The sequence below is a fragment of the Hesperophylax consimilis genome, chromosome 25, assembly GCF_061612785.1.
Source record: "Hesperophylax consimilis isolate HC1 chromosome 25, BYU_Hcon_1.0, whole genome shotgun sequence".
Lineage (NCBI taxonomy): Eukaryota > Metazoa > Arthropoda > Insecta > Trichoptera > Limnephilidae > Hesperophylax > Hesperophylax consimilis.
Window position 1 is genome coordinate 4,915,472 of NC_142860.1, and position 21,601 is coordinate 4,937,072.

Consider the following 21,601-nt stretch of genomic DNA (forward strand, 5'->3'; position numbering starts at 1 on the left):
GACTCAAATATTTGATTCACTCGATCCTGCCATGTCTTCCTTGGATGTCCCCAACCATTTCTACCATTTTCTGCATTTTGTTTTATTTTATTTCACTCCTTTCGTTGTTCAACCACATCACGCCCAAATCATCTAAGCCCTCCCTTTGCTAACCTTAATCATTATGTATCCATCAGTCTTTCATTCTTATCGGATCTCCACATTTTTAACACAATCATAAAATAATTTAACCACAGAGATATCATTTCTACTTTCATCCTTCCTCTGCCATTGCAAGTTCCATTCTTTACTGCCTTAGATTAGGGTTGGTTTGAGCACTCTATGGTGGACTGCTAGCTTCGCTTCTTTGACCACTTTTTTCAATGAGATTATTTATATTTCAGTTTCTTAGACTACCTGAAGAGCGAGGAGGAATACCTTCCGTGGAAGGCGGCCCTCTCGAGCCTGAGCAAGTTCAACGGTAACCTGCTGCGTTCGGCTGACTACGAGGTCTTTAGGGCGTACATGAATAAGCTGCTGACTCCCGTCTTCAAAAAGATTGGGGGGCTGCATAATAACATGATCGCTACTCCCGGGAAACTGGATGCTGTCAAGCACCAGGTATGAATTATATTGCATAAAGAAAATATTGATTTTGGGCATAAAGCAATATTGAAACACACATAACAAGTTTTAAACATGATCTATGCAAGCAATACATCTGTGTGTTCACTACCTCTGGTTGAAATATCTACACTTCCATCCATTTGTATCAATCACGTCTTTCATAAATAATTAAATAATATTTTTACATTTATTTATATTACTTTATTTGGGTAACAAACAGTTTTATACAATATTACCACTCGAGCGATGTTTTGCATATTATGGCAAGTTTGAAAAACGTCTAGAGCGATCACTCGCCATAATGTGCTGAATTTGTAGGACTTATAAAATATGGGATAAAAAATGAAATCTAGGTGGATTCATTGGCTAACAGCGTAAGCACTTTATATGTGTCCATATTAATATTTTGAGTAGTGACATTAATCAAATCAAATGGCCAAATTGCAAATCGAACCACAATCACTTGAGTAGTTATATAGTATTACATTTCTACTGGGTTGCATAAACTAGTGGAAGTTCACGCATAAAAGATGTTGGAAACTTTATACATATGTATTATATATGTGGGTCCCAAATTAAGTCATTTTTAATTCCAGTTTTCTAGGGAGCTAAAAGAACAAAAATCCACAAGTGTGAAAATTATATGTGCGTGTGTTTTATTATACTATATTGTGGCAAAGAGATCCCAAGATAGTTTTAATTTATTTTTTATTTTTTAGGTTCTTATCAGCTCCTGGGCTTGTAAGATGAACGTGGAGAACTGCGAGCAGAACGCTCTTGACTATTTCCAGCAATGGTTTGTGAAGGAAGAACCTGATTTTGATAACCCGTAAGTCCACCTTTATACAGTATTCTTCTTCTTCTCCGGTGCGTTCGCTTATCGGAGGTTGGTTATCATCAGGGCCATCTTTACACTGATGACTGCAGCTTGGAACAGAACTTTTCATAAGGCCTTTCTTCTAAAGGGATGTGCAAATATCTATTGTGTACTCACATTGCAAGCAGTTTATACCAGAGGTTCCCAAAGTGGTCTATATGGACCCCTTATAGGCTTGCTGTATATATCGGCTTGCTGGGGGTCTTTGTCAGCGAGAAAAAAATTTTGGGTCCACAACTCAATATTTAGGAGTTCCTTAAATGACACAATACACCTAACACAAATACCACAGTTTACGTAATACTAATATGTACATAATAGACTGAGAAATTACTTATTTGATATTTGTATGTTTATATTTCGTAAAGTTGTTTATTGAGGTATATAAATAGAGTCTACGTTCCTTTTCTCGTCAGAATTAATATATTGAACCAAAACATTGCACATTGGAAGCCTCAAATTTTCCTAGTTCCCCAACTTGTTTTTGAAAAACGTCCAGGGTAATAATGACGTTCAACATTTAGATGTACTTCACACAGACTTCAAAACTAAGTTTGAGGAAATTTTGACTATCGAAATGAAATGTTGAAAAATCGGATATCATATGACAAGAAGAACTGATCGGAATAAGCGCTAACAAAGAACTTAAGGGGCAGTTCTGTAGGGCCAGCTACAGAAATAAATTCCAGTTGCTTATCCTGCTCCATTTTCATTTGGTGTAATACCTCACAAGGGCGCCCCTGTCTGCACAATGCAAAAACAGAGGAACTATATCGCCACCCGGTTGTAGGGCAGGCAAGGGAAGGGAATCTTTTTACGAAAAAAATAAATGATTATCACATGGGATGTTAATAATTTTAGGAAAATTCAATATTCGGGGTTTACGGAAAAAAAAAATATTTGGCAAGTGGTCTATGGGGCAAAAAAGTTTGGGAACCTATGTTCTATACACATCAGTATGAAATCACAAGGCCCATGTCACCACCACTCTTTGTTGAATTCTTGAAAGTTCAAAACTAGATTGCTTTCATAATCTCAATCACAACAATGATATTATAAACAATACAAAACGCGTTGTATTCACATTAATTGAACAAAAACTGTAGCACCACTTATGAAAAGGATAGCCATTCAAAGAATATGTGTGTATGAAAGAAATAGGACCGCTAAAGTGTGTCCTCTGGACCTAGTTAAGTGAAACCATGTGCATTGTCTCAGCAATGTAGGTTTACTCTATAAATTCATCTAAGACTCACAACCAAGCAGTTACTTAAGCTGTCATTTTTATATTCTGTCATTGTTTGTTGCCTGTTTTGTTCCTGATGTAAGCGATGCCTTTTTAAAGTCTTCGATGATGTGAGCGGTGACAACCTCGTACGAATCGTCATGGAAGATCGTTGCGAATCCTTGCGAAAGGAGGGCCTCGCTGTCTTCTGGGTTCAGTTCTCATAAAAGTCGAATTGGAGTTATATGCAGAAGGCGAAAATACCTCGAAAGAAAGAGAAAACAAAGTTTAATAACAAGTTTTGTTCACAATGGTTAACGTTTCCTTCTTTTTCACATGGTGGAGGTTAAGGTGGATGCTGAGGTTATTAATGTAGTCGATGGCATTGTTAGTCACTTGATTTAGCACAGACATACCTCTGGGAAACCGGTAGAGGGTACATTCTTCTACTGTGTGTTCTGCAGTTTGTATGTTCACATTCACACAATTCAGAGTCTGTTAATCCCCATTTAAGCACTAGCATAAACTAGCACTAACTAAGTCCTCTATTATTGCACAAGCAAGATTTTCCACTTATAATTATGGAAGTAGAAGGAATTCAAATAATATTGTCAGATTACTTGTAACCCAGGAATATGTGCCTCATTTCAAAGTGAGAATAAGAAAGAAAATATATGCACAAATTAATATTAACCTAACCTAAATTACAATACTTATACCTTTGTGATTAACTTGATAAGTGTGTCTGTATCTCACCCAGGTATCGTGGGTTCAATCCTCTGCTAGCTAAGTCCTCCATCATTGCACAAGCAACATTTTCCCACTATAATAATGAAAGTAGAAGGAATTCAAATAAGTATTGTCAGGTTATTTTTAACCCGGTAATGTGTCTCTTTTTAAAGAAAGAAAAAATTAAAATCAAGCTGACCTAAACTATGATATTTATTCATCGAAGAAGCGTGTCTTATTCTGTCTCAAGTTTCGTTTAAATATATAATCTTTTTCATCAATGATAAAAATAAATACTGCATTGATGTGTCCTTCAAAAGTTATTCCAATAAATTGAATACAATATTTATGTTTTCTTTTCAAAGGTTAGCCTTGAAGTTAACGTGGATATATATTTTGTATTGCAGGATTCCCAACGACTTCCGCAGCATAGTGTACTGCAAAGGAGTCTCCAAGGGAGGGAAGGACCAGTGGAACTTCATATGGGAGAGATACATCCGGGCCAATGTTGCCAGCGAGAAGACCATCTTGCTCAGTGCCCTGGGCTGCACCAAAGAAGTTTGGCTGCTGGCCAAGTGAGTACTTAATCAGTGTTGTCAAATGTCCTCACCAGCACAGAGTACTGCAAAGCAGTCATGCTCAACTTAAGTATCCCTTGTCAATTTTTTCACTTTTCAGAACGCCTTATAAGGTCTTGTGGAAATCGTTGTATCTCCCTTACCGTAATATGTAGTTAGAAATATGAACTAAACAGTGTTATAAAGAGAAAACATCAAGCTTTATATATTGAAGTTATCCTTAGAATATAATCTTTATGAAACCAAAGGTTTGGACCGCAATTTGAGAAAAATTTATGAAAGTTTGTTAATTATTTATAAATTATTTTTATATGAAACAACAAAGAATGAAATGAGTGAGGTGGCAGTAATTTATTTTAAGGAACATACACATCAATTATAAATGTTCACAGATGGTTGAATAGGTAATAACTAGGACAAGTAAGTATTTGGTGAATGTAGACTAAAATATGAAAGGCAGGACTAAGTAACAAATTTAAAAGCCGAACTAAGTAACAAGTATAAAATTTTTAGGTTTGATTTCAAAATTTAAAAAATTATGTGTTTTTCATCACCTTTCAAAAACAGTTTTTAGTTTTCGGATATGTTTAGAAATATCCCATTTATTTTGTTGAGAAGCGGAAATACAAACAAATTCTCCGACTTTCTGATAGCATCTTTAAGAAATACAGGGTTTTCCAATAAGAGTTGTTTTTTTGATATTCAATCGTAAAAGATCAATGGTTTCGTTGCTTGTGTGGCATGTAGCGTCGTCTTGTTGAAAGTAAACGTTGTCCAGATCAATACCATCCAATTCCGGCCATAAAAAATCATTAATCATCTCTCGATAGCGCAATCCATTCACCGTAACTGTTGCTCCAGCCTCATTTTCGAAAAAGTAAGGTCCAATGACTCCGCTGGACCATAAACCGCACCAAACAGTCACACGTTGAGGATAGAGAGGCTTTTCAACAATAACTCTTGGGTTTTCCGAGCCCCAGATGCGACAATTTTGCTTGTTGACGAAGCCACCGAGGTGGAAATGGGCCTCATCACTCAAGATGATTTGCATTTGATTCAATCAAGTGAATTTTAATAATTTCAATGCGTTGTTAAAGCGTGTATCGTTCCATTTTTATTAATGGCGTAGTTTCTACTTGTCAAATGTCAAAAAATGACAGCTTCAAAAGTAACATCTACCGCTATTCAAAATAACACCTCTTATTGGAAAACCCTGTATAACAGTCAATTTGACAGAGGTCTGAGGGTAAAAAATATTATTGGTCGCCGAGACGGGATGAAAAAATGTGCCTCGCGTAGTTTACATCATCCATACATTTGAACGTAGCCTAAAAATAAGGCGCTATAGAAATATCCAATCATTATTATCTCTGATCTTGCGACTTTTCTCTGAGGAATAGCAGGGCTTGGATGCTAAGGCCATCCATCTAATCGTCAAGCTTCTTTTGGTCCGAACTTTAATCAATCCATTGTTTTATTTTATGTTTAGATTCTTGGAAGAGTCTATTAACAAGGATGGAGAGATTAGGAAGCAGGATTCCCACGCGGCCTTCTACACGGTGGGCTACGGAAGTGTGGGCTTCTTCGTGGCCAGAGACTTCTTGTTTTCTAGGATTAATGACATAGTCGCATAGTGAGTATTTCTAACATATAACCACTCAGGTTGGGGTGTTTTGCAGAAATTCAAATAGCTAATCAGCGCCATTTTGTTTTTTGATATTCAAAAAGTCAAATTGTTATCAGCTGACAAGCCTAATAACATGGCAGTTGTGCTTTCAATGTTCAAAAGCTGAAACGGGCCCAAAATCTTTAACGGAGATCTTTCAAATACCAACCTTAGGATGGGTTGTTTCGGAGAATTTGTACAATTCTTCAAATTTCAAAGTTAATTTTCAAGTTCTGTGATAGATTTTTTCAAGTTCTGTTTTTATTTCAGTTCTGTCAAGCAACTAGCCTATAATGATATAATAACAGAACTTGAATAGGACTTTCACAGAACCTGAAAATGAATGTTCAAATTTGATGAATTGTTCAAATTAACAACCCAACCTTATTTAGTGACAAGAACTTTCTTATTAATGTGATATTAATACAACATGAAATGTTTTACCATAACTCTAATCGTGTTTTTAGAGTAAATTGGTGAATATTAGTACCGATTTGAAAGTATTAGAAAGAAATTGACTGAATATTGAAATAAATTAGAAGTACAGACTGATATTAATATGTTATGTAATGTTGTGAATTTTTTTAATATATGCGAATTAATTAAATTACAGTCACAAGGACCATTTGGACATACTTGGGCGCTATGTGAACACAATAGCAACGCAGATTACCACACGGCACGGCCAGGATCAGGCAAGAACTTCTTTTATTTTTTTTGCATATAAGATTCAGTATTAACATTTCGATCAATGTTTTTTGTTTGATCGAACATGTTGACTTGGAAGCATGTTCATAGTTGCATTTACATGCTCAAGCAGTTTGAAACAAATTTTCTATCGAACATTATGCAAGAATTACGACCCTTGAATCTTTTTCGCATGAAACAAAGAACATTGAGCGAAACAGAACACGTTGAGACATGTTCGAATGAGCGTAAAACCATTGAACATGAACGGACGTGAGCACATAATAACGTTACTTTTTAACTGTTGGTGTGCCGCCGCACAATTTTTGGCTTGCGCCATCTGATTCTATTTTCGTCTTAAGTTACTTATTTTTTGCAAAATATGTTTTAGTAAATTGTTCTTTCTTACCATAATATAAGTTACTAACTATCAAACTTAGTTATAAGCAAGCCACTAGGAATAAATTATATGTCTAAGTGATAGGAATAGATTAAATGCATAAATTAAGTTGTTAAGCGCCCTTGAGTTGATTTTCTTATGAAAATGGCGCCATACAAATAATCCAATTATTATTATTATGCTTTTTTATTGTTTATAAAAATAGTACATGATCTACCATTATCTATTTTCGCCAGAAAGCTATTTATATTCTGAGAAACGATTTTTAAACATTTCTATATAAGTTCAGAAATATTCGATTTGTTTGGATTTTATTGCAAAGCGGAAATACACACAAAATCTATGAACTTCTGACAGCGCCTTTAACCCATTGGCCTCCGAATTGTTTTGTACCGAAGTTTTGAATCTGCAGTGGTGTACTAAATCTTACATAACTTTTAAACTAAACATGCAAACGAAACAATTTTTTTAAATTTACTCGTTCATTGAATTAAGGTATCCAAAAAATAAATGCAGTTTTTAAAAAAATAATAATAATATGATTAAACGAGGATATAAAAATAATTTTTTTATAAAAACCATATTTTTTTCTTTTTTTTATAATTGGATTAAGAAAAGTTTTACATTAATCATACTTATGACCATAATATATTTTATTTCAATTTGGGCTGATGTTAGCCGCCCACCACGCATTTTACGAACAAGCTTGTCAATTCCCGAACCACACGCTATTTAAAAAAAAATTCAATGACGCTGAAATATAACAAAATTTCAATCGTAAATATCAGGAAAAAACTGTACCAACAGAGTCCTGCCAATTACTACGAAATGAATGCTTAATTATCTACAGAGCGATTGGCATTTAAAATTTTAAACACAGATGTCAATAATGTATCCCTTTTTCGTTTTTAAGCCGACGACACCAGACCCGCCGGGACGGCGTCGTTTGAGGCCAATGGGTTAAGAAATATTACGGTCAATAAATTTAAACTGTATTTTAATCATCTACGTCCCATGAGAAAATAAACTTTTGGTGTATATCCAATATTTATATAAATATCATGATAATTCAGAACATTTCACCTAATTTTGAAATAACTGGACTAAACCTTAATTTGTTTTACAGCTTGTTCGTTGGACCATAGATAACAAGCACATACTACAAAAATCCAGTTTGGCAGTAAAACAAACCCTGGAGGCTCTCTCGCTCAACCTGGATTGGAAGGAACGCAACGAACCATCTGTTATTGAAGTATTAAAGAAACTATCTGCGTGATAGAGATCATCATTATCACATAGACAACACTTGGTGTGTGAACGCACCCAAAGCAAATTTGTACTTAATTTATTATACTAATGACTGGTAAATATTGTGTAAATTTTTATTACTAATGCTGTTTAATACATCGATCTATTGCTTCGAAATGATTAATCAATCTATCGCTTCGTATTGAAAATCAATCAATCGCTTTGAGTTAGAATCAATCTATCGCTTCATATTGAAAATCAATCTATCGCTTCGTATTGAAAATCAATCAATCGCTTTAAAGGGAAAGTCAATACATCGCTTTTGAGTGAAAATAAAAATAAAAGTATCTATAATTTAGACTTGCATTGTTTTGAAATGAAATACAAACAATAAATGTTATTGCTGTAAGACAAAACCTCAATATTATGTCTTTTTATATAAGTGAAACATCAATTCGTTTAAAATTCCAAACAACACTTTGGAGAGGTTTATTTTACTATATTGCTTATTAAAAGATAAAAATTTCATTTGCAAATTTTTATTTGAACAGTGAATAAATTATTAAGTGCAAAAATATAATACAGAAAGATGATTTTATAGCATTTATTGTCGAAGATATAAATAAAATAAAATTTCGATGTTACCAGAAACACAAATTGTAAAATTTATGTAAACGGAAAGAAATGCTACTCGATATTTACCAGTCATCAAACTTATGTGGAAGAATATTGACTATTTATTAAATAAAAGAAGAATTATCTATTTTATAAATAAATAAATTATGTTGAACTTTTTAAAGACAACCGTGTTACATTATTTGCTATTTACGGATAGCACATATAAATTTATATTTTTTTAACGACACTAACATTCCCGAGTTATGAAAACCCCGACATCAGGTGAGCGCCCTTGAGGTGAGTTCTCACGAAAACGGTGCTATATAAATTAGCCAAATATTATCAATTTAAAAACCACCTACTTCAGTGAGCGGAAAATCTTGCTTGTCTTGTGATGGAGGACTTAGCCAGCCGAGGAATTGACCTCATGAAGCCTGGGTGGGGATCCAGATGTGATGCCAACTCAGCACACGGTGTGTTTGATATTTCTACTAATAAACAGCTATGTAGTTCTCTACCTTCCTCTTTCACGTTTCCTTCCACTCTGTGATTGTACGGTTAAAATCTTCAAATAAGAATCCAGAAGTAGCGGGTTTATATCCTTGGTATGGAAATTTGATTATGTACTTAATTTGTGTTATTTTTTTTACACACTTGAAGTGTGTAATTAAATTTCAGTTCACTCATCAATTGTGAGCCATTTAGCGAAGTTTTATTTGTAAAAAATGTATGTATTTTATTACAATACAAAAAATTTGGTTTTCCCCTTCGCACGAATATTACAAAAAAAAATAACGATTTCCGCATCTCCAGTGCCATAAATTTGAAGATTTACTACCCATTCTGCAGGTTTAGTATAGTTTCCTTTTATTAAATAATCTTTCACACAAGAGACAAGAAGAAATGAAAATGGTAGACTTGTATCACATTTTTTGTACACTATATTTATAGTTGGGACTTACACAAAAATATACAATATTCAAATAGAATTATCGGACAGCAATACCTATACAGCCATTCAAGTAGGACACTGGTAAAAGGTAGAACTACTCTTCCCGCCGGCAGTGTTTTAATATAAAATATTGCATAGTATATTATTTGCAGAACGTTCCAGAGTAATACATAGTTACTTTCGTGCTGAAATGGTTTTAGCCGAGTTTGGTAAGCAGATCTAAATAACCAGGTACTTGCCAATCTTTCTCTTCCTCATCTCCTATCCCCCATTGGTCACCTGCAGAGATAATTATATAAAGCTGTAACTGCTACCTACATTTACTTAATATAATTAAAAAAACTAATACCAAAATTAATCATTTATTCTCAATTAGGAAGACAATACAAAAAATTTTAAAGTCAGTAAAAAAATATTTATTATAAATAATACAGTCAAGAATATGTACCTAAATACATTTTAAAATAATAAATAATACTCTCTCATTAATTCGCCAACCCGAAAACAAGGCAAGTGCGGGCAAGTGTCAAATTAGTGGAAGCGACAGGTTAAAGTGCATACATACAAAATATGCAAAAAAATTAAATTGGTATTTCGTAAAAACAAACAAACACAATTATCGATCTTTTGTGAAATATCCATTCATTGGTTTGAAGTGGTGTCGTGTTAAGCTTGCAAGAAGACTCCACTTAGTAAAACAAAAACGTGGCGTAACGAAACAAACAGAAACACATGCAACAGTTGCTAAATTACACAGCATACTAACCGAAACGTTCTTAAAACTATATTAATATACCCTGAATGGAAAATGGTCAGCTAGACGGCAGTATAGTAACTCGGTGTGCGTGAGAAAGATAACCCAACGTGTTGGTGTACAAAGCTTGGCGTACGAAAACCGGTAAATTACAGAGCTTGATTTTGTGCTTTCCACTAGTAAAAATAATGGCAGAATATAGTAGTTGTCAGACAATCGGGTTGCAGATTATTGAGAGAGTTACTCAACAGCTTAAATAAATAATAACAATTTATTGATTGATAAAAATATTAATGTACATATCAATAAAAAATATGGAATAACATTGTAATTAAATCACTACAGACATAAATAAATAATATAATAGTACGATTTGGGTTTTACAAGTATAGGAATAATCGTGTAATGATAAAAAAAAAATGCAGTTGTTGTCAGCCAACTGAAAAAGACATTGATTAGTTGCTGTAACTCTAAGGTTGCCATGTTAGCTAAGTCCGAAAACAACCCGACAGCTAATCATAGTATTGCAAGTGCTAAAAAACATTAGACGTCATATCAAATTATTAACTTTATCTATGATCAAAGAGGTTTTACTGAAACACGTAGCTTTTCCGTATCTCGTTTAAACATGTTCCACTGTTAGTATGCGAAGAGCGGCGCGCATATACCGAATTCGGTAGTTTTAGTTAAGAGCGTTGGAGATAAAAGTAGACCTATTTCTTCGCTTCATGTCTCATCTAAATATAATACATCAATGGCAGCGTGATGGGATTGACTGCGCTAAGAAGGATGGCGTTGTAAAGGTTAAAAAATATTTTAAAATACATTCACAAGGTTTGGGCAAGAAATAAACCTTTCTCTGCAATTTCATAAAGCATCTGGTACTTTAGTTATAAAAAGAGTATGATAAAAGGATACTCTCATTATCTCCCTAGTGAAAGACCACGATTCAGTATCGAAATGCTACTTGAAATGGATTTAGCTGTGTTTAGTGACCAGATCTGAACGGCCAGGTACCTACGATTCCACCTTCCTCTTCCCCGTCTCTTTCCCAATCCCCATTCATTCGGTCTTACAAATACTTCAATTGGGGACAACAGTCTCAAAACAATTAGGCGCAGAGCTGGCTCTGAGAAAAAAGTCACATGGCACCAGTAAAAACCTCAAGGGCGCTATGTTAGATGAACGGTACAATCAGTGCCTTGGCTCCTATGCGCATGGAGTGGACTGCTCCAACTGCACAGGGCCGGCCCTGCTTGTGCAGTGTTTACATTAAAAAATATATTAAAATATTACTAGAGCATTTAAAAAAAAGGAAATGGATCGTATAGAATCTCTCTTAAAATGAACTGTAAACTCAAGAATCTAATTAAGCTCGAGACCATTGTAAGATTTCATGGGATCTAATGATTGCGATGGACTGAACACGTGGAAAGAATGCATGGATATGCACAAGATGGGTGCTCCAGTGGAAGCGACACATTCGATGGTTTCAATCAATTGATTCACCTGACAATAACTGCGTTAATTCTCCTTCTTCATTAAAATAAATCTCTCTGTAATCGTGGCAACTTCGATTGCGTTGTTCAAAACAAACGCGTGCGGGTATGGTACCTCTTCAATACGCAAATCAGGAACCGACTCTTGTAAAGCTTTAAACCTATATCCCGGAGCCCAGCCATCCTTTTCCGTGTAGATTATATTAATTTTATTTTTATTATCATTTAAGTTTTCAAAATCTAGATTTCGCACTAAATCCATCTCGTTGAAAGCAAGATGTAAGACTTTTTCAATTACCGTCGGACGAAGATATTTTAAAACCGTATTTAAATGCTCAGACGGTATGCCGTTTAAAAAGAAAAATGCGGTTATAAGACAAGAACGAATAACTTGCGGTAGATAGCTGAAGATGTATATTAAAATATATAAAATCGGCGTGATTCTTCGTAAGATTTTGTTCAGCCAGAATCCGTTTGGTGTGTCAGCTATAAATTCGAGGGTCGGGTATAAAAGTGAGACTGAAACAATCTTCTTGCTGATCTCCGGGTGTTTGAGGAGTTCCATGGCCATCCAGCCGCCGATGGAGTGGCCTACAAGGTGGATCTTGGTCGGCTGGTCGATCATGTCGGTGAGGAAGTCGATCTTCTGCTGCAGCTGGCCGCACAGGGCGAATTCACGCTCCCGTCCTCGGACGGAGCCAACTCCGTGTTCATCGGTGATGTCTTCATTGTTGGGTTCCTCGTGACCACCGTGTCCTATAAAAACAATACAATTAAATCAGTGGAAGGCCGCGGCCGCTCTACTCTAAACCCAGAGACAACAGGTTCTAAACTGGTATTTGTAGATGTTACCAGCTGAAAAAATATTTAGATTTGTCAACCTGTAATTTTTTTAATAATTTACTATAACACATCTATTATCAAATGTCTTTTAACTTAAAAAACAAACAAAAAAATATTTTTTGGTTTGACTGATGATTTGACAATGTGAATACCACACAAGAGTCTCAACTGCTCCCAAAGATCTGGAGCCAGTGAGACTATGGCATCCCCATTGGGGTATGTTGTGAGGCTAAAGGTAGGAGGGAGGGGAAGGAGATGGGGAAGAGGAAGGTGGGGAAGTACCTGGCTATTCAAATCTGGTCGCCAAACACGGCCAAAGCCTTTTCAAGCAACGATTTAATTCTGAATGATGGTCTTACACCAGAGCGATACTGAAAGTATCTTCCACTGTGGAACGTGCCGCAAATATATTAGATGATCAAATAAAATTTACTTGCGCATGCCGGGATTTGAACCGGCGACCTCCAGATTGCTAGTCGACAGCATTACTCCTCGAACATGAAAGCCTACAGGGAAGGATTGAACCTTCCTACTGGAGTCAACAACTCTACCAATCTAGCCAAATCTAGATTGGATATTTATTTTCATATATAGGGTTTTCCAATAAGAGGTGTAATTTTGAATAGCCCGCTATTTCGGTAGATGTTACTTTTGAAGCTGTCATTTTTTGACATTTGACAAGTAGAAACTACGCCATTAATAAAAATGGAACGATACACGCTTCAACAACGCATTGAAATTATTAAAATTCACTTGAGTGAATCAAATGCAAATCATTTTGAGTGATGAGGCCCATTTCCACCTCGGTGGCTTCGTCAACAAGCAAAATTGTCGAATCTGGGGCTCGGAAAACCCAAGAGTTATTGTTGAAAAGCCTCTCTATCCTCAACATGTGACTGTTTGGTGCGGTTTATGGTCCGGCGGAGTCATTGGACTTTACTTTTTCGAAAATGAGGCTGGAGCAACAGTTACGGTGAATGGATTGCGCTATCGAGAGATGATTAATGATTTTTCATGGCCGGAATTGGATGGTATTGATCTGGACAACGTTTACTTTCAACAAGACGGCGCTACGAGCCACACAAGCAACAAAACCATTGATCTTTTACGGGAAAAGTTTCTTTGAATATCAAAATAACACCTCTTATTGGAAAACTGTGTATTAACTGCTATAATTTCAAAGAAATTTGTATATATGCGTGTGCATGCATGACCACCATGCACACGCACCAATTGCCGAGTTTCAGCTCGATTGGATGTCGTGAAGTGGGTTAGTTACCACTTTCAAGATTTGCATTCATTCAAGAAAACAAAAGTTAAATTCAAATAGATCCATTTGAAAAGACAGTTGAATCAAATCTCAGTTGAAAAAAAACGTTGCATTTATTAACACATTTCGGCCGAGTATTTTTTGCGCTGGCGCTATCCGGGTTATATATGGCTGAGTCCGGGCGAAAATAAAGGTCCCGTGCGAATTTCTTTAATTTGTTTTAAATCGCTATATCTTCAAAAAAAATTTTAATATTTTAATAAAAATTTCTACATAGTAACTCAGCATACCCAAGCTATAAAAGTACTAAATGAAAATTGAATATTATTTGAAATGCAACTCAATTAACCTTGTAATATGTTTATTACGATCCGCTTATCGGTATTTTCTCATACCTGCTTTCTTTAAATACGCCCGACATCTCTCGCTCGCTTGCACATAGGAGTTGAGTGGGTGCGGAACGGAGAAAGAGATTCAATCAGGTTTCACGGTCATAAAAACCCTCATCCCAGGAGTTGAATTATTTCACTAACAAATAATATACTATCCTTTTGTTGAAATACCGATCTAAACGAAAGGCACGAAAATAAATTTTAAAAAAGACTAACATTACGATTCGATAATTATGTACATATAATTGGGACCTTTACAAAGAGATTGGTATATAATATTCATGTAAATATATTGAATAATTCCATCTTTTCTGCCATTGAAATGAGGCCGGCGCAAAAGGTAAAAATACCCTTCCCGTCCTTAACCTTTTGAACGCGTTAATTTGCTCCGTTTTATCTATACCCGTACGCGGTACATATTTTCAAACACCTATGAACGCAATTAAATGTCAAATTATAGCATTCTGGCATGATTTATTGGACTATATAGATAGAACAGATTATTCTCCACAATATGAAAACAAATCCTCGTGTGTCGACACTCTTAGATGTTTATAAAAACAAAAACATAAAATGTCATACAAAGACGTACCGTATCTTTTGAATGTGGTCCCCGCCATTCACTCGGCGTCATAAATAAACCACTCTCGGTGTGTGTGTACTTAGGCCACTGCGTTGATAGACACAAGTGGGACACCATGATCACTTATCATTTTTAGTTATGAAAAATTGTGAATGACATACTAGTACTAACGCCATCCGTTGACAAAAATGTAAACTAAAGGACTAAAAGGCGCGAAGAGGTGCACTTGATTATCGATCTTTTTTTATGAAATACAATTTTATTTTTGAGAAATTCTTGTAGATGTCAGCATCGTGATAGTTCTACGAATGTCCAAGTGAGCAAGAAATACATTTATGACGAAAGAGCGCTGGAATATCGGCCGTCAAAGTTTCCGTATCAACTGTTGATACAGCCGCATGAGTATAGACTTTTTGCCGTAACAACAGTTGATACGGCTGCGTGCAAAGAGTTAAGCAACAATCGATCGAACGGGTAGAAATACCTTTCCCGTCCGAAGTGTTAATAATTCACCTCCATATTCCTTAAAGGCACCAGGAGTCCCTTATAATGCATCAGGTAGAGGTAAACTTGATTCCGGAGTGGTAGATACTCTCTCTATCTCCCTGGTAAGAGACCACTATTCAGAATCCAAATGTTGCTTGAAATGGCTTTAGCCATGTTTAGCAACCAAATCTGAATAGCCAGATATTTCCCAATCTTCCACTTACCCGTCTCCTTCTACCCCCCCTCCCGTCAGTCCCACCACATACCCCAATTGGTAAAGTCCTACTGGCTTTGGATAGTTGAAACTCTTGAGTGGACAGATAAAAATGGCAATTAATTATAAATAATCATAAACATTATATAAGATTTATGTAGCCACATATATTAATACAAAAATAGTAGTGCAAACCTGATAAGATAGGTAAAATATTAATTAGTTTTATCTAAGGTCAACATAATAAAACATCAATTAAAAATTTTACAATGCGACTTTGGATTTGTTCCAGGTATTTTTCTGGATTTCCAGGAATAAATAAAAATGTAATGAAAATCTTTACCAATTATCCAAACTGGAAGGTTTGTGGCTTTGTGAAGATGTTCAAGGTATTTGGTGCAAAATCCAATAAGTGCTGGATTTGCAGAAATAAATAAAAATGTAATGAAACATTAATGAAAATCTTTACCAATTATCCAAACTGGAAGGTTTGTGGCTTTGTGGAGATGTTCCAGGTATTTGGTGTAGAATCCAATTAGTCCTGGATTTCCAGGAATGAATAATATAATCTCTTTGTGAGATTTGGAATGAGTTTCCGGGTCGGTCCAGCAAGCAAGATGAGCGATGACATTGTTAAGCTCGAGAAATATATCACAGTTCATTTTAAATCGATAATATAATTCTTTTTTAATTAAAACTAGTTTCCATGCACCATAGTAGTGTAATTCACTGAGCTTGAACTAATCAATGCTTTTTTATTGCTGTTTAATTTGAAACGGTCTAAAAAGGCGGAACTATGAATTTTTTTCAAATTATCATCGCCTGCGATTGCTGCGAAACTTCAATTTACCATCGCTGTCAAAAGTAATGATGTGCAAAATCGAAATAATTCTTCGAAATTTCTGAAGAACTTTTATCTTACTTTGTAAAATACTACAAATTAATATGGAATATATATGTAAATACAATTTATAATTTAATATTCCGGCAAAATAGTGCCAACAAAATTATTTAGGTATTATTATTTTATTTAACCCTAACCTATCCTTACCTAAACTGATCTATCTTAACCTAACCTAATATAACCTATCCTAACTTTTTTATGTTTCTTTATTTATAAAACATGTCTAAATACATTTATTTTACTGTCAGAGTTTGCCCAATATTGTATTTACCTAATTTGTAGTAAATGGTAACTCTAGCCACTCGTATGGTATAAGGAATACCAACGTAAGAAAACACCACCAACAGAAATTATTTTGGCAGTCATCCCACACAACGCAGTCGAATTTTCATTTTAAATCAAAGGGTTTTATTATTTGCAAAAAAATCGTATTAAGGGTGGCCAGCAAACCCAAATTACCTAGGTTTTTTGGTAAACATTTTTTTTCCCTACCAAGAAAACACAAGGCCTCTATGTCTATAATAGCCAGGTAACATTTAAAACACCCATTTGAGGTAAAAATTGTGAGTTGCAAATGACACCTTTCTATTTTTATAAAGAACATTGACTTTAAATTCAGTAAATTTAAATGATTCACCACATCATGGAAAATAATAATCTAGAAAAAACAAAAAAAATACCGAATACTTACCAAAAAATATATTATGTCAAGATATGGCGTGAAGAAAAGACGTAAAATCAAAAGTTTTTGAACGAAATAGATCTAAAAATGCATAATTTTCTATTACTGAAATAATTGTTTGTCATTGTATTTAACTGATACAAAATGTTAAAATAAAATGTGCCTTTTATCCCATTTTAATGTGCATTTACCAACTATTCATCCAATCTGAAATATTTCTAGTGTAACAGGCACTGATTGAGTTAATTTATGCCCACCGAGTTAAAACAATTGTTTTTAATTACAAAAAATATAAAAATAATTGTCGATTAATGTATTCGAAACGTCATCCAACAATCAAAATTTAGATAACGTACATCACTAAAAATTGAAAAAAAAACCTAGTTCCGTGGAATAGTGATGTTGCCAAGTACAAAACAAATAAAAATCAATGAGTGTTCCGGTGCAGTGAGTACGGTGAGTACTTTCACTTACGTGGCAGTTGAAGCTTATGAAATAAGTTTTTATATTCTCCTTTCAGATTCTGAGTTATTTATAAATAGATTACAAGTGAGATCCATACTATAAAAACTCTTAAAAATAAACAAAATGTAACTAATTTAACGTCCAGACTTTAGACATGTTACTAAAATATTATTTCTGTAGCTTTTTTTTTCTTTTTTTGTATTAGTTTTTTGCATATTTCGAAGAAATCAATAATAATTAGTGTGATATTGTTCACCTTAGAATAGGTCCGGGTACCTTTTTTAGTGTTGAAATCGGTGAAAAAAAATATTTTAATAAAATTAAAAATAGGCGGTCAATATGTCTTCATCAGCTCGAAAATCCAATAAAATACCTATGCACCGTATATTTATATTTACATCCGAAGGGAAGATGTAACTTGGTAACCGAAACTTCTAGAACGACATGAAAAACTAGATGAAGAACAACTAGCCCCTCTGTGCAAAGGCATAACGATTGACATACTTATGAATACATGCGGCCAAAAGAAGAACTAACGAAAGATGCAAATGATTTTCAAATTCTAAGATTTGTTTGTACCCATAATGTTGGCAGTAGCGTCGCCCCCGACTGCACAGCAGATATCGTTCCATACATTCCAATCGACTTTTACTTTGTCTGTGGTTTGAACTGTCATTTTAACAATTTGGCACATTGGTTGCTTGCAATTTTTTGTCCATGTGCACATGTTTCATTTTGGAATTTAACGAGACAATACTTTGTCTCTAATTACTTTCAGTGGAGAAAAAATTGAAGTTTCTCAACAATATAACATCAAATTTGAGTAAGTATTGCATTTTGTCGAAAGAATCTAAGATATTTACTGTTAAAACTATTTTTATATTCCGCGAATTTACAACAGTTATCTATGACACATTGTTCGATGTCAGCAATAAAACCATTCTTAATTCCCGCATTAAACACGATTAAAAACATTTAAATTAACGTGAAAAGTAACGGGTAGGTCGTTCGATAAAAATATGTTTGGTTTTGGTTTTCAGCATTTGTTATAAAAAATAGGGTTTACTCAGGGTCACATCCATCGGCCTCATTGGTATGAACCTTTGTGACGATCTGAAAGGAAATGGAAAATTATTTTTTTCGTTGCATTTTATTTATCGAATAGCTTTTGAAGATTCTTGTTTATTTCATTGTCTCATCCACCATTGTTTAAGGTTATGATGTAATGGCGAAATGAAAAGCATTTGAGATAGGTACATTAAATAATTGTTGCTTATAATATTAATGCACTTTCAAAGGTCAAGTTGTGATTAAATTAGATTATAACAAATGCATTTTAAATGTTAATTATCAATGTCTCCACCTAATTGTAATATTAGCATTAAAACATGTGGATTGCTACTGCAATATGTCCTAACACTTGTTTTTTCTTTCTTAATTTAGACTGCACAAACATCTTCCAAAATGCCGTCCGACTCCAAGAAACGTGAGCAGCAGAAGAAGAAAGAGGCGCTCAAGGCCAAGGGGGGGAAGAAGGGCGGGAAGGGTGGAGAGGAGAATGTAAAAGAATCTTCCCCCGTCAACGGGACAGCTGAAATCACCAATGGCCACCAGAAAGAAATTACCGCAGAAGAGGAGCTGTGCTTGAAGTTGGAGGCCGAAGCCAGAATGAACTCAGAAGCCCGCTCCTGCACCGGAAGTTTAGCGGTCCACCCGCGCTCCAGGGACATCAAATTAGACAACTTCTCCGTCACCTTCTACGGCAATGAACTTCTACAAGACACACTACTAGAACTCAATTGCGGGCGACGCTACGGGCTTCTCGGTCTCAACGGAAGCGGAAAATCCTCACTGCTGAGCGTGCTCGGTAACCGGGAGGTGCCCATTCCCGAGCACATCGACATCTTTCACCTCACTCGAGAGATGCCGGCCTCCGACAAGACGGCGCTGCAGTGCGTCATGGAAGTGGACGAGGAAAGGGTCAAGCTGGAGAAGCTGGCCGAGTCTCTGGCACACTGCGAGGATGACGCGGCACAGGAGCAGCTCTTGGACGTCTATGAGCGCCTGGACGATATGAGCGCTGACACGGCTGAGGCACGCGCCGCCCACATTCTCAACGGTCTGGGCTTCACAACCGACATGCAGCTCAAACCCACCAAGGACTTCTCCGGAGGTTGGCGAATGAGGATCGCGTTAGCTCGTGCACTATATGTTAAACCCCACTTGCTACTGCTCGACGAGCCCACCAACCATCTTGATCTGGATTGCTGCGTGTGGCTGGAGGAGGAACTCAAGAACTACAAGAGGATCTTGGTCCTGATCTCCCACTCGCAAGATTTCCTCAACGGAGTGTGCACCAATATTGTGCACATGACCAAGAAGAGACTAAAGTACTACACCGGAAACTACGAGGCATTCGTCAGGACCAAGATGGAACTTCTGGAGAACCAGACCAAACAATACAACTGGGAACAGGACCAGATATCGCACATGAAAAACTACATCGCCCGGTTTGGTCACGGGTCCGCCAAGTTGGCGCGACAGGCCCAGTCCAAGGAGAAGACCCTGGCCAAGATGGTGGCACAGGGGCTGACGGAGAAGGTAGCCGACGACAAGACCTTGAACTTCTACTTCCCGTCCTGCGGAACCATCCCGCCCCCGGTCATCATGGTCCAGAACGTATCATTCCGCTACACCGACACTGGGCCTTGGATCTACAAGAACTTAGAGTTCGGAATCGACTTGGACACCAGGGTGGCTCTGGTCGGACCCAACGGAGCCGGTAAGTCCACCCTGCTGAAGCTGCTCTACGGAGAGCTGTTCCCGTCCTCTGGTATGATCCGTAAAAACTCCCATTTGAGGATAGCGCGTTACCACCAGCATCTGCATGAGCTGTTGGACCTGGATCTGTCTCCCCTGGAGTACATGATGAAGGCATTCCCCGACGTGAAGGAGAGAGAGGACATGAGGAAGATCATCGGACGCTACGGCTTGACGGGAAGACAGCAGACTTGCCCCATCCGACAGTTATCCGACGGCCAACGTTGCCGTGTGGTGTTCGCATGGTTGTCGTGGCAAGTTCCTCACCTGCTACTGCTGGACGAACCTACTAACCATCTCGACATGGAGACCATTGACGCTCTGGCCGATGCCATCAACGATTTCGAGGGTGGCATGGTGCTGGTTAGCCACGACTTCCGATTGATCAATCAGGTGGCCGAGGTGATCTGGGTGTGTGAACACGGAAAGTGTACAAAGTGGGAAGGAGGTATCCTCAAGTACAAGGACCACCTGAAGAACAAGATTCTCAAGGATAACGCCGTTGAAGCGGCCAAACTACGCAAGTAAAAAATATAGGTTACAATTTTTTACATCATAAATAAAAACTTGTATCAAAATTGATTGTGTTTTTGTTTAATTTATTTACAAGTTACAAAATATCATTTTGTTACTTTAGAAAAGAATTAATTATTGTATGTATTATTTAAACCGATCACTTTCCATATTATTGTATTATTATTATAATACGACCGGTATGTTGTGGATATTTATATATCATTATATTATGCTAATTCTGCCAGCAAAAATATACATATTTATGTAATACTCTGTTCACATATTGTTAGAATTACACAGAATAATAATCCACAATAATAGTTTTTTTTAAACCACCATATCACTAAGTTTTTTAGGATAAGCGAATCCTATTTATTTAAATTCTTCTCTTTTCCCCTGACCCCTGAGATGCACTTCAGAGTTCCTTCCTTTAAAATGTTTCCCCTTATCAGATGTTATTTTAATACTATAATTAATAATTATAAATAAAAAAATAGATGCCATCTTTACCAGAAGATCATTTCAAGTTTCTATTGTACTTATTTGATTTATTTTACAAATTTTAATATCACACTCCTGCAGCTAGT

At 36.1% G+C, this 21,601-nt stretch overlaps 3 protein-coding genes across 4 annotated transcripts in view; 2 read left to right on the top strand and 1 right to left on the bottom strand.

Annotated features, from left to right (window-relative positions):
• The window catches only part of LOC149411458 (aminopeptidase N-like), a 65,296-nt gene extending 56,532 nt beyond the window's left edge, over nt 1-8,764 (top strand). For both annotated transcript variants that reach the window (XM_089646959.1, XM_089646960.1), the window contains exons 12-17: nt 384-600; nt 1,326-1,435; nt 3,845-4,012; nt 5,505-5,648; nt 6,295-6,376; nt 7,895-8,764. In XM_089646959.1, coding sequence (XP_089503085.1) covers nt 384-600; nt 1,326-1,435; nt 3,845-4,012; nt 5,505-5,648; nt 6,295-6,376; nt 7,895-8,044 — 871 coding nt within the window. In that variant the 3' untranslated portion in view covers nt 8,045-8,764. The remainder of the gene's footprint in view (nt 1-383; nt 601-1,325; nt 1,436-3,844; nt 4,013-5,504; nt 5,649-6,294; nt 6,377-7,894) is intronic.
• Nucleotides 8,765-9,947: 1,183 nt separating this feature from the next.
• On the bottom strand, nt 9,948-16,472 carry sturkopf (lipid droplet associated hydrolase sturkopf). The gene is made up of 2 exons (XM_089646614.1): nt 16,097-16,472; nt 9,948-12,595 (listed from the first exon to the last, which is right to left on the bottom strand). The coding sequence occupies exons 1-2, from the start codon at nt 16,287-16,289 to the stop codon at nt 11,865-11,867; spliced, it is 924 nt and encodes a 307-aa protein (XP_089502740.1). The 5' UTR covers nt 16,290-16,472; the 3' UTR covers nt 9,948-11,864.
• Nucleotides 16,473-18,342: 1,870 nt separating this feature from the next.
• LOC149411460 (ATP-binding cassette sub-family F member 2) lies at nt 18,343-21,332 on the top strand. Its single transcript, XM_089646941.1, has 2 exons — nt 18,343-18,501; nt 19,122-21,332. The coding sequence occupies exon 2, from the start codon at nt 19,143-19,145 to the stop codon at nt 21,024-21,026; it is 1,884 nt and encodes a 627-aa protein (XP_089503067.1). The 5' UTR covers nt 18,343-18,501; nt 19,122-19,142; the 3' UTR covers nt 21,027-21,332.
• Nucleotides 21,333-21,601: the final 269 nt, after the last annotated feature.